General features: G+C 39.7%; 1 protein-coding gene across 11 annotated transcripts in view; it reads right to left on the bottom strand.

The window, feature by feature from the left end:
* Positions 1–22,089, bottom strand: part of PRKG1 (protein kinase cGMP-dependent 1) — a 668,505-nt gene that overhangs the window by 134,242 nt on the left and 512,174 nt on the right. For all 11 annotated transcript variants that reach the window (XM_083614092.1, XM_083614085.1, XM_083614091.1 and 8 more), the window contains one exon: positions 19,585–19,648. In XM_083614092.1, the coding sequence (XP_083470218.1) occupies positions 19,585–19,648 (64 nt within the window). The remainder of the gene's footprint in view (positions 1–19,584; positions 19,649–22,089) is intronic.

Here is a 22,089-nt window from a genome sequence, read left to right as displayed (position 1 = left end):
TAGCCAAATGTTTCACAGAGACTTAAAACCAGGGGCATTATGGTAATATTCATCTCCTTTGGTTACTCTACAACATTTAATAATGAACGTTTATTGTCTTAAAAGGCCAGTAGCTTAATTTATTGATCAATCCATCAGTTGACTAGAGCAGACTAATAATCACAATAATTTATGACAAGTGAATGGGGGCGAGTCATCTAGATAGGCTGGTGGACCAGGATTCAATCAGAAAACACACATATAACGAATTAGGAGTTTTAGAATGAAGGCTGCAATCCTGTCAGTGGTACTTGTGGGCAGGATTAAATTCCAGGTGAACAATTAATTTAAGCAGGGTGACAACAAATCATAATCAAAGATAGTTGATTCCATGTTGATAATTTAATTCTTCCAGCTACTGTACTTACAATCAGTCTAGGAATACGGGACAGCTAGGAGAGTAGCAGTTAAGTTATTAACAAAGATTGAGAACTGTTATTAGGAGGTCTGCTGCCTGGCGATGAATCTGTTTGCAGGTGGCAAGTGATGATTGCCTCTCATAATGAGAACCTTTCAGTGGGGTGTGGCACTGTCTGCTTATTATTGTTGCTATTACCATTTTTATCTCAGTCTGCATTTTGGTCAACAGGTCCTCAAGATAGCTTACCAAAATACACAGAAATATAAAGCATACTCAATAAAACCTCTTTAAAACAATCACAAAAACAGTTCCTGAAGCAAGTCTGCTGCATGAAATGAACTAAAGCAACCCCTTTCCATCAATATTGCATTCATTTCCCAAGAAGTGGTATGAAGAGGATTTACAAGCCCTTCACATTTTCCCCTATTTTGGTCTAATTCCTGGAGCCATTCACTTATTCGGCAGTTACATAATAGCTGAAAAACAACCTCAAGTCATGTATTCTCTGGTTATTCTATTAATTGGAGGAAGTGAGAAGTGGTAGCGTAAAATTTCTGCTAAACATCGCTGGATGACAGCGTGCCTTCTCTGGGCTGCTGAGTGTTGTAAAACCAAGCTCTTGAATGGCGCTATAATTGCATTTGACAGATGTCTTGACTGTAATCTGTATTTAGAGTTTATGATGACTAGAGCTTATTTTAGGTATTTAATATATTGCCCTATGTTACCAAATTCCAGGTCAGCTTTCAAAATACAAGCTGCATATTTTAATACAACAGTATCTCTAAACATCAACACAACAAACCACAGTAAAAAAATAACAACACACAGCTTGTTATTAAAATCAACAAATGCTTGACAAAAATACTTTTATAACTTTTGCCAAAATACAATTAGTGTCATGGAACATGCCCCATTTGGGAAGATTGTTTTCATGTATGTTTTCTTAATTAACTCGTTTTTATTCCTTAACTTCTCAACTTGTTCTCAAAAAGCAAATATGACAATGATCAAGTTTTACTGATACCCGAGTATCATTACATGGGACCCAGGTGAATGTCATGATCTGAGACCCACTGGGGTCAACATAACAGGCAGGCGTTTCTAAGCATACATTGCTTTCATACATTGCTTTCACAGCACTCATATTTCTGCTTTGAGTCAGTTTCTGCTGAACAATAGCTTACAGTCCACTATCAGCAGCTAGCAGGACAGCAAGGAGAGGTTGTGCCGATTAGGAACGCAGGAGATCTGCCAAGTTCCTTCAGGCTAGCTGGAAGGTGAAGTACAGAGTACCCTATACTGACATGCTCTCGCCCTCTGTCACAGAACAGGTTTCTGATACACAACTGACGTCAGCCTGCTGAGCCTGCATAAACATTTTCAGTCACAACCACAACGTATCTGTGCCATTGTCCTGCATAAAGGTATATAACTAGCTAAGCAGAGATTTTTCATGCACCTCAACCTGTCTTTTTGCTAATAAGCAGGGGTTCGCTTATCAGCTTCACATACCAGAAATGCGAAGTGGCCTTGAAGCGAGTAGAAGCTCCAAAATGATCGCTTCATGTAACAGACGACCAAAAATGCAACATTTTGAACAAGACAGAAGCGGAGTGAATTTATAAACTTTGTTCAGAACTATCTGTTGCCATGCTTATTTGTAAACCAATTAGAAGTAAACATGAGGAGTCCACAAGCTGTCCACACATTCTGTTATCCAATCATGTTGCTGAAAGGGATTGTTCATGAGGTAAGCATGTAAAGAAAATGTAAAGAAAAGTATCTTAAATTTTGTATTTGCGCTCCAGAATTTGGAGAACTCCTCGGGATCATTTATTCTGCAATAAATTTGAACCCTTTCCATGACGTTGCTGCCTTTATTTGGCTAAAGAGGACTGGCATATTTCCAGACCCCCTTTGTAGGGTAGCATTACTACTCCTTCAATAAATCCTTACATCATTTGCACAAATACTAAATAGGAAATCAATTAATATTGTGCAACAGGAGCTGACAATACATAGTGTAAACCAACATATTGGCGATTACATTTCCTCTTAATTTGAAAGACATTTCCTTTCCCCAACTCTGTCCCTTTTTCATATTTTGCCACAAGGAAAAAATATATATACTTTTTCTGGTGAAATACAGGGTGTTGGTTTAAAAGAAAGAAGATTAAAAAAAAGATTAATTGGAGCTGTTCATACAGTTTCAGTGACATGCTGCAATATAATTGTATTCTTAGAGCCTAGATTGCAAGGCTTACCATACAAATCACAAGGCCTTAAGAGATGCACATATCAACAAAGAAATTATTACTTAAGCCAAGAGAAAAGTTACAGTATTGTTGAGTTGCATAGCTTTAGAATTATGCAAAAGAGAGAGAGATAGAATTGTACAGTTGGAAAGGGGGGTCATCTAGACCAACCCCCTGCAATGCAGCCATGCACAATTGTTCCATGCAGGGATCAAACCTGCAACCATGGGATTATCAGCACCAGGCTCTAATCAACCTCAGCCACTTCAATCTGATCATGGAGCACAGAGCAGTCCTTCACACAGCACATAGGTAAACTGTGGAATTCACTGCCACAAGTTGTAGTAATGGCCACCAACTTAGACAGCTTTAAAGGGGTTTAGACAAATTCATGGACGATAAGGCTATTAATAGCTACCAGCCACAATGGCTGTGTACTGCTTCTAGTTTCTTAGGTGGCATGCATCTGAATACCAGTTTCTGGAGAATTAGGGAGAGGGTGCTTTTGTCCATGTCCTGCTTATGGGCTTCCCAAAGGCATCTACTTGGCCACTGCGAGTGTAGATCACTGAACCATAGGCCTTTAATCTGACCCAGCAGGGTTCCTCTTTTGTTCTTATTTACACCCTTGCAGCAAGTCACCACAAACAATAGTCTGCTCAAGCTGCTATTTAAAATGAGAGATTTTTTTACAATTACACACACACACACACACACACACACATTTTCCACTTAAAATAGTAGGGTGCCATGATAATGAAAACAATCACAAACATTCCTTTCAAATTGCAAATATGGCTGAATCAATTTGAATGTTTAACATCCATTTTCCTCCCTAGAAGGTCCAGAGCCAAAAATGAAAATCTAACCAAGCTTATTTCTAATACCAACAAATCAGGCAAACATTTTGGACCTGTACGCTTCAATGAAACAAAACAAAAACCACCTCTCTCTGAACCATAATCCTAGTACATAAATAATCCCAGTACCTATGTTAAAATGGAGTAATCCTCTGCACCAGAAACCAGAGTTATTAAGAAAAAGGGATATTAGATGTCATGAACTGGCAGGACAACAGAGGGAGGAAGGGGAGGATCCCAGCAAGGGCTGTAGCTGGGACTGGGACACACTGGGGCAAGCTGGGGATGGGGAAGAAAGGTTGATATAGGAAGTACTCACAGGGAAGAGGATGATGAGGTGGGAGCCAGTGCATAGGAACCAGAGCAGCAGCACGCCTCACCAGAGTAGGCCCTGTCTCCACTAACACAGCAGGCTCTGAGGCGTAGGGAGCAGCAGGCAGGGTGCTCCAGGAGGCTAAGGCAGGCAAGGGCCCACTAGCTAGTTCTGGGAAGAAGTGTGTGATTCCTCAGCTGGAGTAGGCTTGGAACAGGTGAGGGTCATATGCCTCATCAAGCTCAGATGCTGCAATCAGCAGGCAAAGTATAAAGGGACAGCAGAGCTGAGGTGCTGTGTCTGCTCAACTGCCTATGTTGATGGGCCTTGATTTGGATGCTCCTGGACCTCCATGGGACTGTGCTTCAGGTTTGACTCTAGTGTCTTGACTGCTGGCCTTGGCTACTTGGATTGACCCTGAACCTCATTTCCTGATCTTTGAATTTTGAACTTTGCTTGCATGGATCAACCCTGGGATTCTGAACTTTGGCATACTGACTTGCTGACAACTGTAGCTTACACTAAAGCACACACTTTATTTTGTGGCACTTTTGAATCATTCTGTTGACTAGAAATCTTGATTTCATAATTATACCACTTGTGATATGAAAGTTGAAATTCCATATACATTTGTAGTTGGCATTTTACCTAGGCAGGAAAAAACAATGCCCAGATTCCTGCCTAGCTCCTGGACTTGATCGCTTGTTAAGCAAAGTGAAATTTTTTAGCGTAAGAAAACCGACAACATACTTCTTACCCTCACAAGTTCCTATAGGAAGTGGCTTACTATTTCCTAAAATCCAAGACAAATAAAATAACGAGGGTGCAGTACATTGCAGTGGACAAAATGCTAATTCCAGCCAAGGGAAGTGAGTCAAATCAAATCCCTGCTCATCCATGAAGCCAACTGTATTATCTTAGCCAAGTCACGCAAGAAGAGTTTTGCTGGGTCAGGTTGACCTAGTCCAGCAGTCTAACTGGTCAGCCAGATGCAGCGAGTTCCATCCTTAGTTATGAGATAAGTATGTTATTACTTGAAAGAAACAGCAATATGATTATTAGATCCCCTTTGAAACCTCTTGCCTGCTGGAATGTTAGGATTTGTTTTGATGTTACTGGCTTCTTCTTCTTTTTAGTTTCCCCCTCTCAATATTCCTTAATCTACCCCATTTCTTAATTAAACAAAACAACAGAGAAGTGTTCGAGTTTACTTGCTTTAATGTTGGAGTATGTTTTCCAAGTATGCCATCATTTTGGCACCATGTAATAGTTGTGAATGTCAACCAGGCTGCTTGCTCAGCGCTCAGAGGATTTCCCCTACATTTGGGGAATCTAAATACAATATTGGCCCACTCCACATAGAGGGGCTTCTGCAGCACCACATCTGTCAGTTCTGACCTAGCTATAGGGATTTGGTAAATAAGAAAAATGATGCAGGCAGCTCATGTTATAGCCTCCAAGCATATAGTCATTGTGACAGCTAATATTTCATTTCTACTGCTAGACATCTGTTATATCAAAGTTGTAAACTGCTGATGAAGAATCAAATATCATGAATCAGGGGGTTAAAGTTCCTTTTGCTGTGTATAACAAAGGTCCATAGAGAGAAACCAAAGATGATTCACTCAAAACTGACACTTGCCCTTGCAGCTGGTGTGTAACATCTAGGAATCACTAAGACTTGCACATTGTACAGCTGGATGTATCTGCTCCTGTTAAACAATAAACATCTAAAGCTGTACTTGAAAGGCACGGCTCAAGTTCTTTACAAAAGCCTGCAAAATTTTCTTTTTTCTGCCTATGTTTTCCTATGAAAACTATTTCCATTTTTATGAGGGCATTTAATGTACAATTTCCCCCTCCCACCGGGAAGCTGGGTTTCTGGTGTTTTCATGCCCATCTGATAGGCAAATTGTTTTCCTCCTAACAAGTTGGTGCTGAACCGCATGCTCCAGTGTCTGAAAATGATCACTATGTATCAATGCACAATGGTGTCTGAAAAAGTGCACAACTGCTTGGAGTCAGTGTGTGCTATGCCATGTTTAATTGCCTTTGCAGGCATTGCTATTCCATATGGCTTCATATCTGAAAAATATCAGCATGTATTAGTCCACAGCCAGTATAAATCTAGTGCTTTTCTGAAAAAGTGCACAACTGTTGTGAAAAACTGAGTGACATCACCACACTAGGTTTTTTCACTTTTGTTTAACATAATGGTGTTGTATTCTAATGAACAGCAAAAGAGCATTGTGAAGTTTACATGGGAACATATAGATATGCCTTACTATTGGTCAGACTATAGGCTGGCAGTATGGTCTTAGGTCTTTCCCAGCCTTGCTACATAAGATTGATCTAAATTGTAGATTCCAGAGACTGATCTTGGGTGCTCATGGATACAGAGAATTTGGGATAGCATCGGGCTATGTGTCTTCCCAATCAGGCAGCTAGACCTCATTTGGCAAGCAAAGATGCTGGTCCATGTACTAACACGTTTTGGCAACTTTGGTTCAGTGCACTGTTTGTGTATTGCTATTTGACCCTGCTGGGTGACATTTTAATGCCCAGAATCCTTTGAAACAATATTAACAAACAAACAATCATGATGGTGAGCTGAAAACCATTTTTCTATTTAATGGAAAATAATTGTTTGAACAAAATGTTTATAATATCAACCTTTTCGACTAAAGGTTAGAGGCTGTTTTTTGTTTTTTTAGGATACACTTTATTAAGTTGTTAAATGTCATGTTCAAAAGAATATACAGAACAAATGAAAGAGAAATGTCCGAATCCAAACACCTATAAGTCACAACAACGAATCTTCTACCCCTCGTGTTAAATTCAGAGCATTCTTCTCAAAGCATATAACTCAACAGGTGGTGAGATCTAAAACTGAACAATCATTCCTAGTATGAAATAAAATATTAGTGCCAAGTCCTTTTTACATAAAGGTATATTATTTTAAAAGCTATATGCTGCCTTATAGGTCCAGGCAAGACAGTGAAAATAAATGCATAACAACACAATGCAGAATTATAATAAAACTTTAAAATTAATATGTGTCAGAAGGCAGTACATGAAAACCAACCAGTATGAAAGCCATTTCCAGAGGCATCGCAATAAAGCATCAATAAAACAGCAGCATGACAATAAAACATACATTAAGAGACATGCATAACTGGTTGGTTTTCAAAGCCTTTTGAAATACTGCAAATGAAGAGTCCAAGCACACCTCTTAGGTGGGGTTGGATTCCACAAGGCAGGGATCACTACTAAGATGACCCAGTCCCTACAGCCCACCAGTCTAACTCAAGACCAATAAGTAAAGTACGGCCTCCAATGCCAAGCTTATAGCATGGGCAGGTTTGTGTGGCAAAGGCAGTTCTTTAAACAAGGTGGGCCCAAACTAGGGCTTTAAAGGTCAAGTCCAGCACTTTAAACGTATCAATAAAATATGTTGTCTGGCCTCAACAGTCACACCAGTGGCCACATGTGGTACCAGCTGGTTTCCAGATCATCAAAGGCAGCCCTATGTACAGTGCATTAAAATTTTAGTTAACTAGATTGCAGTCTAATGCTAGTTAACCCCTATTCTCTTCACACGCTTTAGCTGACTTATTACTGATTTCAACCTACGGTATATTTTTGTAGGCTATTTTGAAAAGGTTCCTTTAATTCATCATCCTCATCATTAGAATTTATATACCGCCCTATACCCCGAGGTCTCAGAAATCATTTTAATGTAATCATTTAACAAATAAATTGTCTGAAATATCTGCCAGGGGCAACAAAAGACAAATGCGTAAAAGCAGCTGGTGTCGAGGTGAGCACTGACATCTGGATTGAGGCAGAAGGTTGTGGTGTGTATGTAGATACAATATTAATTATTCCTTAATTGAAATAATTTGTTATTCAATCTGATTTTGCATCACAAGTCCATAATATCACAAAACTAGATTCAGCTTAGCAATGTATTTATACCACAGAAGGTTAAACAGGAAGAAATTTGCTTTTGATGCAGCTATATATATAGATATATATATAGAGAGAGAGAGAGAGAGAGAGAGACTTTTGAAAAAGATAGATATTCTTATTGATTATTTTTAAAAACCAAGGCAGAATAGCGTTCTCGAAAACATTTCACCCTCTATGTTTAATCTTCAGCATTGCTTCACAATATGAATTAGGTCACAAAGAGTAATAATCTATTTTCACTGGGACAGAAAGATGCGGCCAATATGAGGCGAGATCTTCAGGGCTGCTATATTTTATACAAAAAGATAAAACTGCACACGTTTCTAAGAGCAGCCAGGGTCAACTAATAAATCAGAGTGATAGGGCAAAGTGCCGTAGCAGAGCACTACATAAAGCTTTCTAATCTAAGATATAAATCCAAGATGAAATGTTGTCATCCGGCAAGAGAGACAGACACAGCACTGGGGCAGTGTGGCTTGCATCATAGCAGAGGGCAGCACTGGAACATGCTGATTTCAGTACTGAGTGAGATTGCTCAGCGGTTCTTGCAGAATTGAGCCCACATGGCAATATGAGAATAAATCATATGGCAAAGCAAAAAGAAAAAGTGACATAAGAACTAATGGCTATGCCCACCTCTGTATATTAGTCATTAGTGGGGAATGAGTGCCATTTCAGAAGTTTAATTTTCAGTGTATGTTGAAAGCATAGTATCTGAGGGATAGAAGCATGTTTTAAAAGATGATATATACAGTGGTACCTCGGGTTACAGACGCTTCAGGTTACAGACTCCGCTAACCCAGAAATAGTACCTCAGGTTAAGAACTTTGCTTCAGGATGAGAACAGAAATTGTGCTCCGGCGGCGCAGCGGCAGCAGGAGGCCCCATTACCTAAAGTGGTGCTTCAGGTTAAGAACAGTTTCAGGTTAAGAACAGACCTCCAGAGCGAATTAAGTACTTAACACAAGGTACCACTGTACATATTTCTGTGGGTCTCTCTCTCCCTTGTGTATACATACATATATTCTGTAATATGTGTAAGTGGTTCTAGTGATGTTCAGCACTGTGTTCCATTGCCTGTGAATCGAGTGCAAAAAGCCAACCCCCGATTGCACTCTGGGTCATTGCATGTGATGGCAGAGCATGCATAAGCCCACGCCACCCTGTTACGACCCCTTTCTGGCCACTTCCGGGTCACAGTGATATGCGCATAAATCGGTTGTTGCCTAAACACTGATATGAACTAATGTACATTGGCTGTAATAGGATGAATTTTCACTCCTCTTGCCTCAAGGGTTCCACAGTAGCCTGGGTTCTGTTAAGGCAGAGCTTTAATATTAGTGTGTGTCGCGGCACATTAGTGTGTTGGCTGCAGTGTGTAGGTCTGTCGCACCTAGTTTAACCTCCAGTTTGCTAGTAAAACTGAATCACTGTGCTGCAAAATGATCCTTGTCTAAAAAGTGTGTCACCCACACGGAAAGTTTGGAAAGCTCTGTGTTAAGGGGTCAGTGTTGCTGACTGTGGGAGCAAAGGAAGGAAAGGAGATGTGCGACAAGATTATGTTGTCCATTATTATGATTATGACAAGATTATGTTGTTCCATTATGTTGATGATATATGCCTTAACCAGTGCTACGTGTTACTACAGACGATAATGGCAAGCAACAACAGCTATTCTTGTGTATCTTGGGCAAAAATAAAATGGTTTAATTTTACCTCTCCCTTCTAGCATCTGGTACTCAAATGTATGAATAAGGTCAAAAGGCCATGGCTTCCTATTTTACTATTTATAAAACTGTTTTCATCCTGTCTTTCACTTAAAAATATGTCTTAAGGAAAAGTTACACACTTGTTCAAACTTCTCTGAAGCAACACCCTAAGGCAGTATTATAACACCACACTCTTTAAATAGTAGCTCATCAGGCTTAAGTTTACACATGAATAATTCATTATTAAAACAGTCATTTTATGCTCTTCAGTCCTTTAATTACTTGGCTGTCTATTAGGCTCTGCTCCAATGGTTCACTCAGAACCACTCAGGATTATACCAGATGAAATAACCAGAAAAGAACCCTGTGTTTTAAAAAAATTATCACAAATGATGTCAATATATGAAATTATGATTTATTTATTTAGAAATCCAAAGAAATTCAATTTTTTTTTGTAAGAATAAGCTTATAACAATTTATAATATATATATATATATATATATATATATATATATATATATATATATGAAATGTAACTTCTCCTTTAACAACAATTAGCACTTTTGACCAGCACCCTATCTTCCATGTACTGAAATATAGAAACTAAAAAATATTTCCCAAAGGACTGTTGGGGAAAGAAATAACAGCAAAAGGGTAAAGTATGGATTCTGACCTGAAGGCCCCCTGTTCCTGCCTCTTTCCACCTAGGGCGGGGTCTGACAGGCTTCATAAGAACTGCTGCTGCTCCTGCCCAGCAAGGACTGGGGTATTTTGGGGGAAATTTTGTCAAGAGTTTTTGCTGTTATTTATATTAATTATAACACAGGTGGTGCTGTGGTCTAAACCACTGAGCCTCTTGGGCTTGCCGATCAGAAGGTCAGCAGATAGAATCCCCGCAATGGGGTGAGTTCCCGTAGCTCGGTCCCAGCGCCTGCCCACCTAGCAGTTCGAAAGCATGTCAAAGTGCAAGTAGATAAATAGGTAAACGACACTCCAGCAGGAAGGTAAACGACATTTCCATGCGCTGCTCTGGTTTCGCCAGAAGCGGCTTAGTCATGCTGGCCACATGACCTGGAAAAAGCCATCTGCGGACAAACACCGGCTCCCTTGGCCTTTAAAGCGAGATGAGCGCCGCAACCCCAGAGTCGTCTGCGACTGGACTTAATTGTCAGGGGTCCTTTACCTTTACCTTTTTATATTATTATTTTTTGTTTCTTTTCTTTGTACTTACGTGGAAATTGTTCAGTTTGGTTATGTAGTTTTGATGTGTTTTATTTATGTTTATGACTACTTTGCTATGTTTGTAATTATGTAAATCTTTTCGTATTGTAAGCCGCCTTGAGCATTGTTTTAACTGTGGAAAGGTGGCATACAAATAAAATGATGATGATGTCAGAAAATAAAAACAAAAATATTAAAAATCCATCTCATAAAACCAAGGACAGGATGAAACTAGCATTGAGGTAGGAGAGACAAACTTAGAATTTTTTTTGCCTAGCTTTTAATTTTAACGAGAGGAAATGAGAGGAAAGTAACTAAACTGCTCAATCTGAAAACACTTTTTGGGAAGAATTTTCACCCCCCCACACACACATTCTACGGAAGGTAAATGACACAGCTAATTAGTATTATTTTTTATATGCAGACCACTAGAGGAAGTGCATGATTGATGCACCTCCCATTCTATCCCTCTCTACTGCTCTCCTGCAGTGAGTAAAATCCATCACTAATTATAGAAAAGGTGAATGAATGCTGAGGAGAGCACCATGTTCTGAGTTACAGCATTTCAGTGTTCATCAATATAATATTTATGAGATGGCTGTGCATACATGGCCTAATTGAATTTCAGAAAAGTTAAAGCAGTTTTAAATCCCTTCTGAACAATTTTCCAGAGCTAACACCCTAATTTATAAAACCACTAGCAGATGATCACAAGGTACATTTTAATCTGCTTTATATGCTTGCAATTCAATGTTTTCTGGATTTCAACACACTTTGTTATTTGCTTAAAACAAAGATGGTGTGTCATCGCTGGGTCAATCCTTTCGTTTCTATCACAACTACATAACAAAACACCAACACAACCCCTAGGGGTTGACAAATACCAAGAAGGAAATTATGTAATTATGTAAATCCTTTACTTCTTTAGCTTCACACATTGGCTTAGATTCATACATTTGTGAAATGAGCATGGACCACTATACAACAGGGTCAGTGCCAAACTGGAGACCCAACAAGAGAAAAATATGACACTATGTATGATCTAGTTAAGATTCCTGCAGAGGGTTGTGTTACAGTTAGATCATCCTTGGGGTCCCTTTCAACCCTATGTTTCTATGAATCCATTACCACATTGGTATGGATAGTATTGTTATTCTGGTTATAAAGACATTATCCCAAGCACATAAGTTGGAACCTTTACTTTATTACATAATCAAAGACCATGTTTCTTGTTGTGGGTGGCGGGGATCTGCTATGACCAGTGCTTTTTTCTGGGGGTACGCAGGGTTACGCATACACCTAAACATTTTGTGAATCTAAGTTTGCCTTCATTGAGGGACAGTAATTCAATATGAGTAGGAAAACGAGAGTACCCCTAATTTTTTTAAAAAGAAAAAAGCACTATTACTGTAATCCTGTGTACACCTACCTAATAGTAAGTACCATTAAAATCAGTGGGCTCTACTTCAGAGTAAACCTAATTAGTATTGTGCTTCACATAGTGTACAAGAATCAGAGAACTTGTGCCCCTAGTTACACCAATCAATAGTGCAATCCTATGCACAGTTTGCGTGGAAGTAAACCACACTAAACTCTAAGTAAAACCAGGCATAGGACTGCTTCAGATTTATAAGCATTGCCACATATTTCTTACCAGTGGAGATACTGCAGTGAAGTGACTGAATGTGGCAGGGGAGGAAACAGGAGGCTACAGAGGAGCAGGCAGCAGTGAGGGGGCAGAAGAGGGTGAGGAAAGTGGCTGACAAGTATGGATGGCGGAGAGATGCACACTCCTCATGGACCCGGATCTGCCATACCCTCCCAGCTGCCCCCAGCCTGCCACCTGAGGCAGCTGACTCACAAAGCCTTATGGGTGGGCCAGCTCTGTTCTTGCAGAATGTAACAATCTTGGGAGGAGAAAGAAGTTTGCATTTCTTAGTACAAATGCTCTCTGCTGTGAGAAAATGACCTTCCAGCTGTGAAAAGTTAATGGGCAGATTTCTATATAACTATACTATTTAATAATGTAAGAACAGCATGTGGCATCAGGACAATGGCTCATCTAGTCCAGGATCCAGTTCTAACAGTGGGCAAGCAGATGCCTGTGGGAAAGTAACAGGCAGCACATGAGCACAACAGCCTCTGCCCACCTCCAGTTCATATTGCCTCTTGACCTCCGAGGAAGGGCATTTATCTACTTGTCATTTGTCCTATGGTCACGTTGATAACAACAGGAAATAGAATAAAATCCCCATGAAACCCTAGCCCTAACAAAAGCATCTTACAGAATGGCAGGTGGATTGGCTCACTTGTTTATGTTTCATGGAACTATTGCTCTATGGACCTCTTTTCTTCCCTTGAACATATTATTTGATTAAAGTGCACTGAGATTCTTGGTTGTCTAGGCTGAACTGTAGTAAGCTACTGTTTAGAAATCAATGTGCTTTGCTGGCACAGACTGTGCAATCTAATGTTCAGAACTAGTTTTGTTTTTGTGTTAGCTAGACTTTAGATTTTAATAATCTTCCTCTCTTCTTCCTGAAGTTTGGGACTGACTTCCCCATACCTTTTATTCTAGACTCCTTTATGCTCCCAGAGTGTTCTGTGCCACACTATTACACTTGAATTTATCTTGAGTTTACAGATCAGTTTCTTTTTATGAGGTATGCTATTCAATTCTGTCAGCCTCTCCACTCTCATTATTCACAGAGAGTTGAATACAAACCTGTTATGGGAGCATTGAACAAATGAGTCCTCCCCACTTCAAAAATACTTTTTAGTGACAAATACTTGAGTCTGATGAAATGAACAAAAAAAAAGGTCGCTTTAACAGCTTGCTCTAAAAGCCAGTTAAACTGAAATGCTAGAATTTAGTTGATAGCATAGGGGAAACTATTTTTCTCCCATCAAATGATTCAGGGCTCACATATCCATACTTAAGACTCACACAGAGGTATGTGTGTGCATGACTGCAGTCATGGGCTGCAATTTCTTACTTTATTTATAAAAAAATATCTATAAACCAACCACCTGCATAAAATATCAAGACAGTTTAAACCAATGCATACAGATACAGGCAACCCCCAATTTGCGTGGGGTTGCTTTCCGGGTCATTGTGTGCGATGGCAGGCCATGTGTAAGTCCACTCACCATGTTATGCCCTATTCAGTGTCCAACCATGGCGCATGCATGTACGGTCATGCGTGCCTTGAACACACACAAAACGGTCGTTGTCTGTACAACACATATGCACCAGATCTATGCATGTATCTTTTGCTAAATGCCAACACTGTTGCTCAAATCCAGTAAACATTGTAAATATTTAAAAGTCAGGTTTTTTACCTGGATCTCTGCTGGGGGTTTTTTTTTATGTTATTACTATCACCTTTTTCCTATGCAAGTTAATGGAAAGATCTCTATCTCCCAAGAGGAAGATAGAGGCTGTATCCCCCAAAATCTGTGGTTGGGGCAGAGGTCCTACCTCTTAGCAATCACCCTTGGGGTGACAACTTGCTGGGAAGATGACATTTCTCCCAGGACTCAACTAGACTGGTAAAGGAAAAAAACGATTTACCGTATATGCGTTGTATGGGCGATATAACATGGTACCACCAGATGGCGACATGTAGTCCCGTTTTTTCTCTACCTGCTTTCCCTGGTTAAATTAAAACGCTTTAAACTGAAACACTTCTTTGATGTGTCTAGATCCAGCCCCAATCTTTCCTCAGGATCCATGGTCTTCCCCTGCTCTTTCCCCCTCAATCTCTTCTCAAGTTAATGGAGAGGTTTCTCTCTCCCAGTGAGAAGAAGCTGTATACCAAAAATCCAGGGTAGGGGAGCCACCACCACCAAAGACCTTGAGATACGAGGGCCCTTGCTGGAAAGGGTACAGTTTCTTCCACTACTGTCTTCTCTGGTGATCCAGAGGCTTTTTCCACCTATACAAGTCAAGAGAGAGATTTCGTCTCCAGGGAAAATAGGCTATAGCCCTCCAAATTGGGGGGTGGGGTAGGGGACAGAAGTCCACTTCTCAGCAACAACCCTTTGGGCAACAGGGACTTTACTGGGGATGACATTTTCCCACATCAGTCTTTCTTGGGGATCCATGTTCCTTCCCCCTCCCCCACTACCCACCTGCTATGATTCCTATTTCACCCCCAGCTCCAAGGTGAGATCTATTCTTAAGGGAGAACCACTGCAGATATTCTGAAACTTGCCCTTTATGAAGGGGTATACTACAGTTCAAATTATGTGGGGTGGGGAAAGGGGGAGCTGCAGCCATTTTTAGATTCCCTATTATAGTGAATGGTGCTGAAACCAGAGTTGTTAAAGAAAAACAAGTCAAATTGGAAAGGCCCAGAGTAACAAATCACACTGCTTCCCACAGCTACAAATACAAGCTAGATCTTGGGGCTAGTGTGCACATTCTCCACACACACAGAGAGACGGGGGGGGGGATTATTTTTGTGTAAAAGAGCTTTCAATCATGTCAGCTCTCACCTTTAGTCTAAAGTTGTACCATGCATTGGAACAGACTTCCAGAAATGTTTACACAGAATTGTGGCCTTAAGCTATTTTAGTTCAATGATCAGTATTATTCTTATACTATATATATTTAAAATAATTCACTGCTATTAGGCATGCCATAGGATGATGACTTGCAGGGCCATCTTAAGCACATGTGGCGCCAGAGTGCAAAGATCCGCCTGGCGCCCCCCCCACCATTGCCCAGAGTGGTCGACCTTTTTTTGGGGGGGGTACCCCAAAGTTGTTGACTTTTTTTAGGGCAGGCCAGCGAGGCGCGCACGGCAGAGCTGGCCTGGCTGGCTGTCTCAGCAACAACAGAGGAGCCCAAGGCAGTGGCAGCAGAGCAAGGCTGGGGCTGGATGCCGGGGGAGGAGCAATCAGAGCCCAGTGCAACACCGCCTGAGGCGGTGGCAACTAAGCAAAGCCAGGCGCCTTGTGTTAGCAGCGTGTGCAGGAGGGCGGAGCCGGCCGGCTGACTTAGTGAATCACTCGCCCGTAGCAGAAGAGATGCGGTGCTCCGACGGGCTCTGCACCGCTCAGCAGCGGCTGTCGGCTCTTCCCAATTCCCGGACCCCAAATCTTGGCTCCGGACTCTTGGCCTGGCGCCCCTGAGAGCCCGGCGCCCTGCACCCCTAGCGCCTATGGGTAACACGGCCCTGATGACTTGGTGCTTTGATAATTCATATCCATTACAATATGCTAAATAAAATCATCGTACAATTTCCAAGTTTAAAGATGTGATCTCATTACATAACAGCCTTTTTACCACCATCCTCACAACAGCATTTGCACATAAGAATCGCCTAATAGGCAATTTCAAGTAGCTTTTTTTGCTTCTGTGTATTAGCTAACAGTTTGTAAGAGAGCTGCACTGCAGCCATCCTAGATTATTCACAGTTTCATAAGGAGAAAGAGGATATTAAATTGTGCTATGAAGAAAGGAGAGATTATTCCTTGCCTCAAACAGTGCCTGTCAGCTATTCTCATTCAGTGCTTGTAAGACTACCAACCTAGATAAAATGCAGTTACTTTGAAAGATAATTTAAGTACCTTTGATTTTGATGGAACATCACAGGCAGAGAGATTTCTATCATGCATATGGAATGCTACCCATAAATAAAAACAAAACAGAAATCCAGAAAACCTTCCGAGATAAACCATATTAGATAAGGTTGGGAAAAAAAAGCTGTGCTCCTAAGCACACGTATTGGTAATAGTGCAATCCTATATATTATGCGTTTGACCAAACTGTGCGAGGCAGTGGAAGAGAGAAGTGCCTGGCGTGCTCTGGTCCATGGGGTCACGAAGAGTCAGACATGACTAAACGACTGAACAACAACAACAACAACAACAACAACAACATATATTAGCAGTGTGCAGAACCACAGAATTTGGTTCAGACCCTGCTTATGTGCTCTGCAGATCACCTGATTCAGCTTGGGGTCCTTAAAAAAAAATTCTAATTAAAACTCCTCTGCTTTGCTGTCTGATGGAGGCTGAAGCTCCAAAACCAGCCCTTAGCATCCTAAATGCAATCAGAGGGATGGGAATGGGATGGAGGTAAGTGCAACTGGATGTATTTGCAAAAGGAAAAGCTATTGAGAAGGCTTGCATGCACTTTTCTACTCTGCTTCCAGCCATTAGCTCCTATGTCAACAAGTTACCTACTTGACCAACTCTTCAGTTATGTAAAGAGAGAGATTTTTCTAGGGCCATGCCATTCTCAAAGGAAGTGGAAACTGATTTGAACATTTTTGAAGTTTCTTTTATGGCCTAATGCAATGTATGCAGAAAAAGGAAATTGCTAAAATGATATATCCATTATAGATATATTATTTATTTATTTACTTAGATCATTTTGATACTGCTTAATCTATATTAAAAAAAAATTGAAAGCAGTGTTTACAAGCATATAATACGTGAGCGCACGTAGTTGTTTATATTCTAATGCAAGCTGGAATGGGGAAACTGAGAGCAAGGAGCAAGACAGAAATTAGGGGGAAATGGTGCGGAATAACCCAACATTGAGATTTTTTAGAATGGTTTTCATTTCTAGAGGGGAGGAGTCTGATACTTGTATGCATCTCATGTCAGGCTTCTTATCATTATTGATGGCTGATGTATTTAAAATTAGGATGCAAAATTAGGGTGGAACTATACAACACAAAGAACAAAGGGCTCCTTCACTGAATAATATTTAGTTCAGCCTGATATCATTAAGATCTGCACTAACAGCAGCCAAGTATGTAGAGTAGGCAAAAGTAATGCTCATTGTAATAACATCAGGCACTAGAAAGAGGAAAACAGGTACTTGAAAAGGGGGCTATGGCTTCCAGCATCAATTTTTCTTAACATGTGGTGTGGGCCTGGCAATATTTAATTATAGTGTTTGTTCTGCAGGCTCACCACTTTCCCCATATACCTTATGTTTCAAAGGAACAGTTTACATGTTATACAATTTCCCACTTTCCCCAAATTACTATTTTTCCTTGCACATCAATTTCATTGTCCATGTGCTAGAATCTAGCACCTAGATAAAAGCAGAAAAAGACAGTATATAAATATTAATGAAGGTCAGATGGTAACTGCTTTTAAAATGTCAAAACTATCCTTGTGAACATTTAAATAGTGAGTTGTTGCTCAAGAAACACAGCTTATTTTCTTGTATAAACCAAGAACATGTGAAAATACATAATCGCAAGGAGAACGACACACACTTTGCATGTATAGATGTCATATAATTAACGCACATAAGATGACATATTAATGGACATTAATTGTGCCTACAGGACTTGCTAGTATGCAATTTTGCAGGTGCAAAAGTAGTAATTAGGAAGCAAATTACAAATAACATTCACAAGTTGCTTGATGTGAAATTAATATGTATTTAATACATTTTGAATGAGCGGATACAAGACTTCCCACATCCCCCAGGACTTGAGGGTCATTAAAAATGGTTCATCAAAATTCTAGCATTAGTATACCTTAATTGCATGGAATTATATGAAGCCTAGCTCATCAGAATTCCATTGAAAAGTGAGATGGGGCAGAACTGCAGAGAAGATGGAAGGCATAAGGCTACAAGAGTGATGGAGAAAAAGAAGGCACCGACTCTCCTATAGGCAGTGAAACATGTATTCATTTTAAAAAGATTCATGCTAGCAGTGCAACTGCCGAAAGGCAATGTATTTTAAACCTAGTGAGCTTAATTTCAATGGAAACATTTGTTAGACCAAGTAGCATAAGTTGGTCAAAACTTCTGTAGTGCCAGACCAGTCAGAAAAGACAAGGAAGTCTGGTAGAGAGGTATCTGAGACCCTGTTTAAACATTCCTTCAGGTCTTTTATCACTTACGGTTTTCAGCCAGTCTGACATCCAGGAGCACTATGTCAGCTGTACATGCTGAACTCAACTGTACAAAAAGCTGTGGTTAACAACTGGACATGTGATTTCCCTTGAGCTGAAATCTTAATTGACTAGATATTTTACACTTTTTTTTTCTCTGAGAGAGCTTGGAAAGACTGAGCCCAAGTGAGTTGTTACCAATCCTCCACAATTTCTGCTCTCCAAATTTTCTTAAACTTCCCTTGCAAGGTGAGGAAAGGGAACCTAACAGTGAAGGCTGACAATGGCAGAGACCTCTTCCTGAGGTCTCTAAGCTCCCTAGCAGAAATGGATGCTTCTGGCTTTCTTGGCAACTATGGCTGCTATATGACTAAGGCATCCCCTACCATCTAAAGCCATTCCCACTGGAGGCTACGTTTAGGAGATTCTGAGCTGATTGTGGTGGGGTGGCTGTTAGGCTTCAGGTTGTAAAGAGCTGGGGATCATTCCTGAATTCACAATTCCAACCACAACCCCCATAACAGCACTAAGCACCACTATTAAATGAATGCCAAACCCAAATTGAGAACTGAGGTTATATCTGGTGCCATGCTAATTCACATCCAATACAACGAGTATGAGCATGCTAAATACACTTTTAAAGTTGTTGTTTTTTCCAACTTTGAAGGTGTGATCTCATTGTTCACTCACAGTGTTTAGTCTACAAGCGCTGTGTGGACAAGTCTTCAGGAAAATGTCAATTTTGTAATTCCCTAGAAACAGAATTTCTGCTGAAGTAGACTATATGCCACTTGATCTTTTCACCTTATTTTTTTCCCCAAAGGACATCAGTTGTACCATAAACACCATTATCCAAGAGAAGATACTTTACTTCAGCAGAAGTACCTCAGAAGTGGCTGGCATAGGTGAACTACTTTTGTAAACAAAAGACTTCCTACCATACTCTTCTTACTAACACAAAACATTAAAAGTTAAATACCTCTTCCAGGACATCAGCAAGCTTACTGAGTATCTCTTCAGGAAGGCTCTGGAATGTAGGAACGCTGTAATATAAAGTGAAAAAGGCCATAAGGGTATAAATAAAATCACATCTAGAAGCTCGTAACCACTTACAACAGCCAAGTAAGTTATAGCTTTTAAACATCCATACGGATTAACACAGGTTCAATAGTTCTTTTCCAAATAAAAGGTTGAAGCTTCTAGCTAAATATAAAATTGGCATTTAAAGTGTTTAGAACATACTAACAGAAAAAAAAATGACACCATTTCAGGAGGCAGATCAGAAATTCTGTGTATCTTTTCAAACTGTGTACATGCATATACTCATGAGGAACTTCTGTGTCTAGCAAAAGGAGATCAAGGACTGTAATATTAATCGGCACCACAATTTTAATGATATTAGGTTATTCTGAGTTTTCCTGGCAATAAGGATGTGAGTAAGAATACAAAATAGAAAATCAGTGTTGCGCCAAAATTTGTCTTCTAATTTCTTAAAAATTTTCTTTCACCCAAAAAAAGAGGCTTCCATCTTTCTGCTCATTCATAGGGCACTTTAAAATTTCTTTAGAATTTTGGGAAGTGGGAGGCTGCACTTATCACTGCAATATATGGAGAATGATGAATGTGTTTTTCTTTCCATTAAACATTTCTCTAGCGCTCTGCTGCTGACTTTTCCTGATATGAAAATGCCCCATGGATAGAATTAACTCATGTCTTTCCCTGGGCTTTAACTGAAGCATGGGAAGCTGGCTACAAAGTGCCGCAAATCAGCATTCTTGGTGGTTTGTTTTTAAATGGGAAGTCCTTCCTTATATTTACCTTGCCTGCATATATATATATATATATATATATATATTATAGATTTTCAAAAGAATACAGTAACATAAGCAATAGACATTTCACATAACAGTAAACCACAGATCCATCCTTCTGAGAACTTTCAAATTCCTATCCATGAGCATACTATCTAAGATAAGATATTTTCTAGTAGTGAATACCGTAAAATTCTGTTAGGAAATAATCTCAGCAATGTTGTGCAAGTCTGCAATATGGTTAGTGAAAAGACAAAGGCAACAAAGTGGTAATGCCCAGATCTCTTTGTAGGCAACGTATTCACACCAGCTCTGTTCCACACTGTCACTTGGGGGGAAAAAAGAGAACGAAGCAGCACAGTAAAAAATTGCTGTGGAAATTGGTTAATTTTGCCCCCTGCCGTGCTCTGAATCACAGATTAAAGTCATAATTAACAGAAGCTAACTCAGCAAAATAGTGCAGGCAGAAAATGGAATGATATTTCAAACTGTTAATAATGGATAAAGATGGAGCTACCAAAGGGTATGCCCAGAGGGAAAAGATTTCTGTGAGGGCTGCTGCTGGACTTGATTAAATCATTTCCTCGATCTTTGATATATCTGATGAACTTTATCTCAATGAACTAAAAAATCTCAACGTTGTAAATATAAGGTAAGGAGCAAATTAAGTTCACATGTAAGTAGTGAAAATTGGGGGGAGGGGGAGCATTCATTTCTAAAGCATTATTTCAGCAATAGAGCAGATAATTAGGCAATTAGAAATGTTGACAGAGCACAAGTCCAAAATAAATGATGTCCCAGAGTGACAAAATTACTAGTATAGTAAACAAGACACTTTTAACAAGGAATGCCAACAGTACACATAACCCATGAATGCTTCTAAATACCTGGAAAGTGACAGCATTTATATATTTATATATTTATACTACTGAGACAGCGTAATTTTTTTAAAAAAGAGCTCGATGAAAAATACATATTTACAAGAATGTATAAATGCAGAATTTCATACTTGAATTATCAGCAAAAATATGCTTGAGTTCCTTGGCATCATCAAACTGATGACTAAGGACTTAACAGCATTTCAGTAAATGATTCAACAGCATGGCCCATACATAAAATTCTGTGGAATTTCTATGCATATAGAAAACAAGCAGAGGAGATTCTTTAAGGGGGGGAATTCTATATCTATTATCAGCCAACCCGAGAGATTTAAATATGGTCCTTCCAGTGCATTTGCATTGCTCAGAGAGGCTTACATCAACGTTTAAAATACAAGGCTGTAATAAATCAATATAAAAACAGTAAGTGTTATGCCTCCTGCGATGTAACGTTTTCCCTGCTGGGGATGGTGGAGATCTTACAGGTTTAGGATTATACAGCATAGCAAGACAAATCTACTCTGTCACGATGCATTATTTAGGAGCAGGGTACAGAACAGCCCCTCTGAAATAGTCTTTTTTCTTACATGTATTGAAGTTTTAAATGTCTGCAAAACCAAAATAATTCTAGCACCTAGAATTAATTTTATTTCTATCCTACTTCTCAAATATTGTTTCCCAAATCAACTCACATCAATTTTTAAAAATGAGAGATAAACCGTGCCCTTTGGTTTAAAAACTAAAAAGGCATAACATACAAGGAAATGGGTGTGGAGGGAAAAGGTAGAGGAGAAC

This window comes from Podarcis filfolensis (assembly GCF_964270895.1).
Source record: "Podarcis filfolensis genome assembly, chromosome: 5".
NCBI classification, from domain to species: Eukaryota; Metazoa; Chordata; class Lepidosauria; order Squamata; family Lacertidae; genus Podarcis; species Podarcis filfolensis.
Note: the sequence above shows the minus strand (reverse complement) of the source record. Positions and strands in the feature narration are given on the sequence as shown.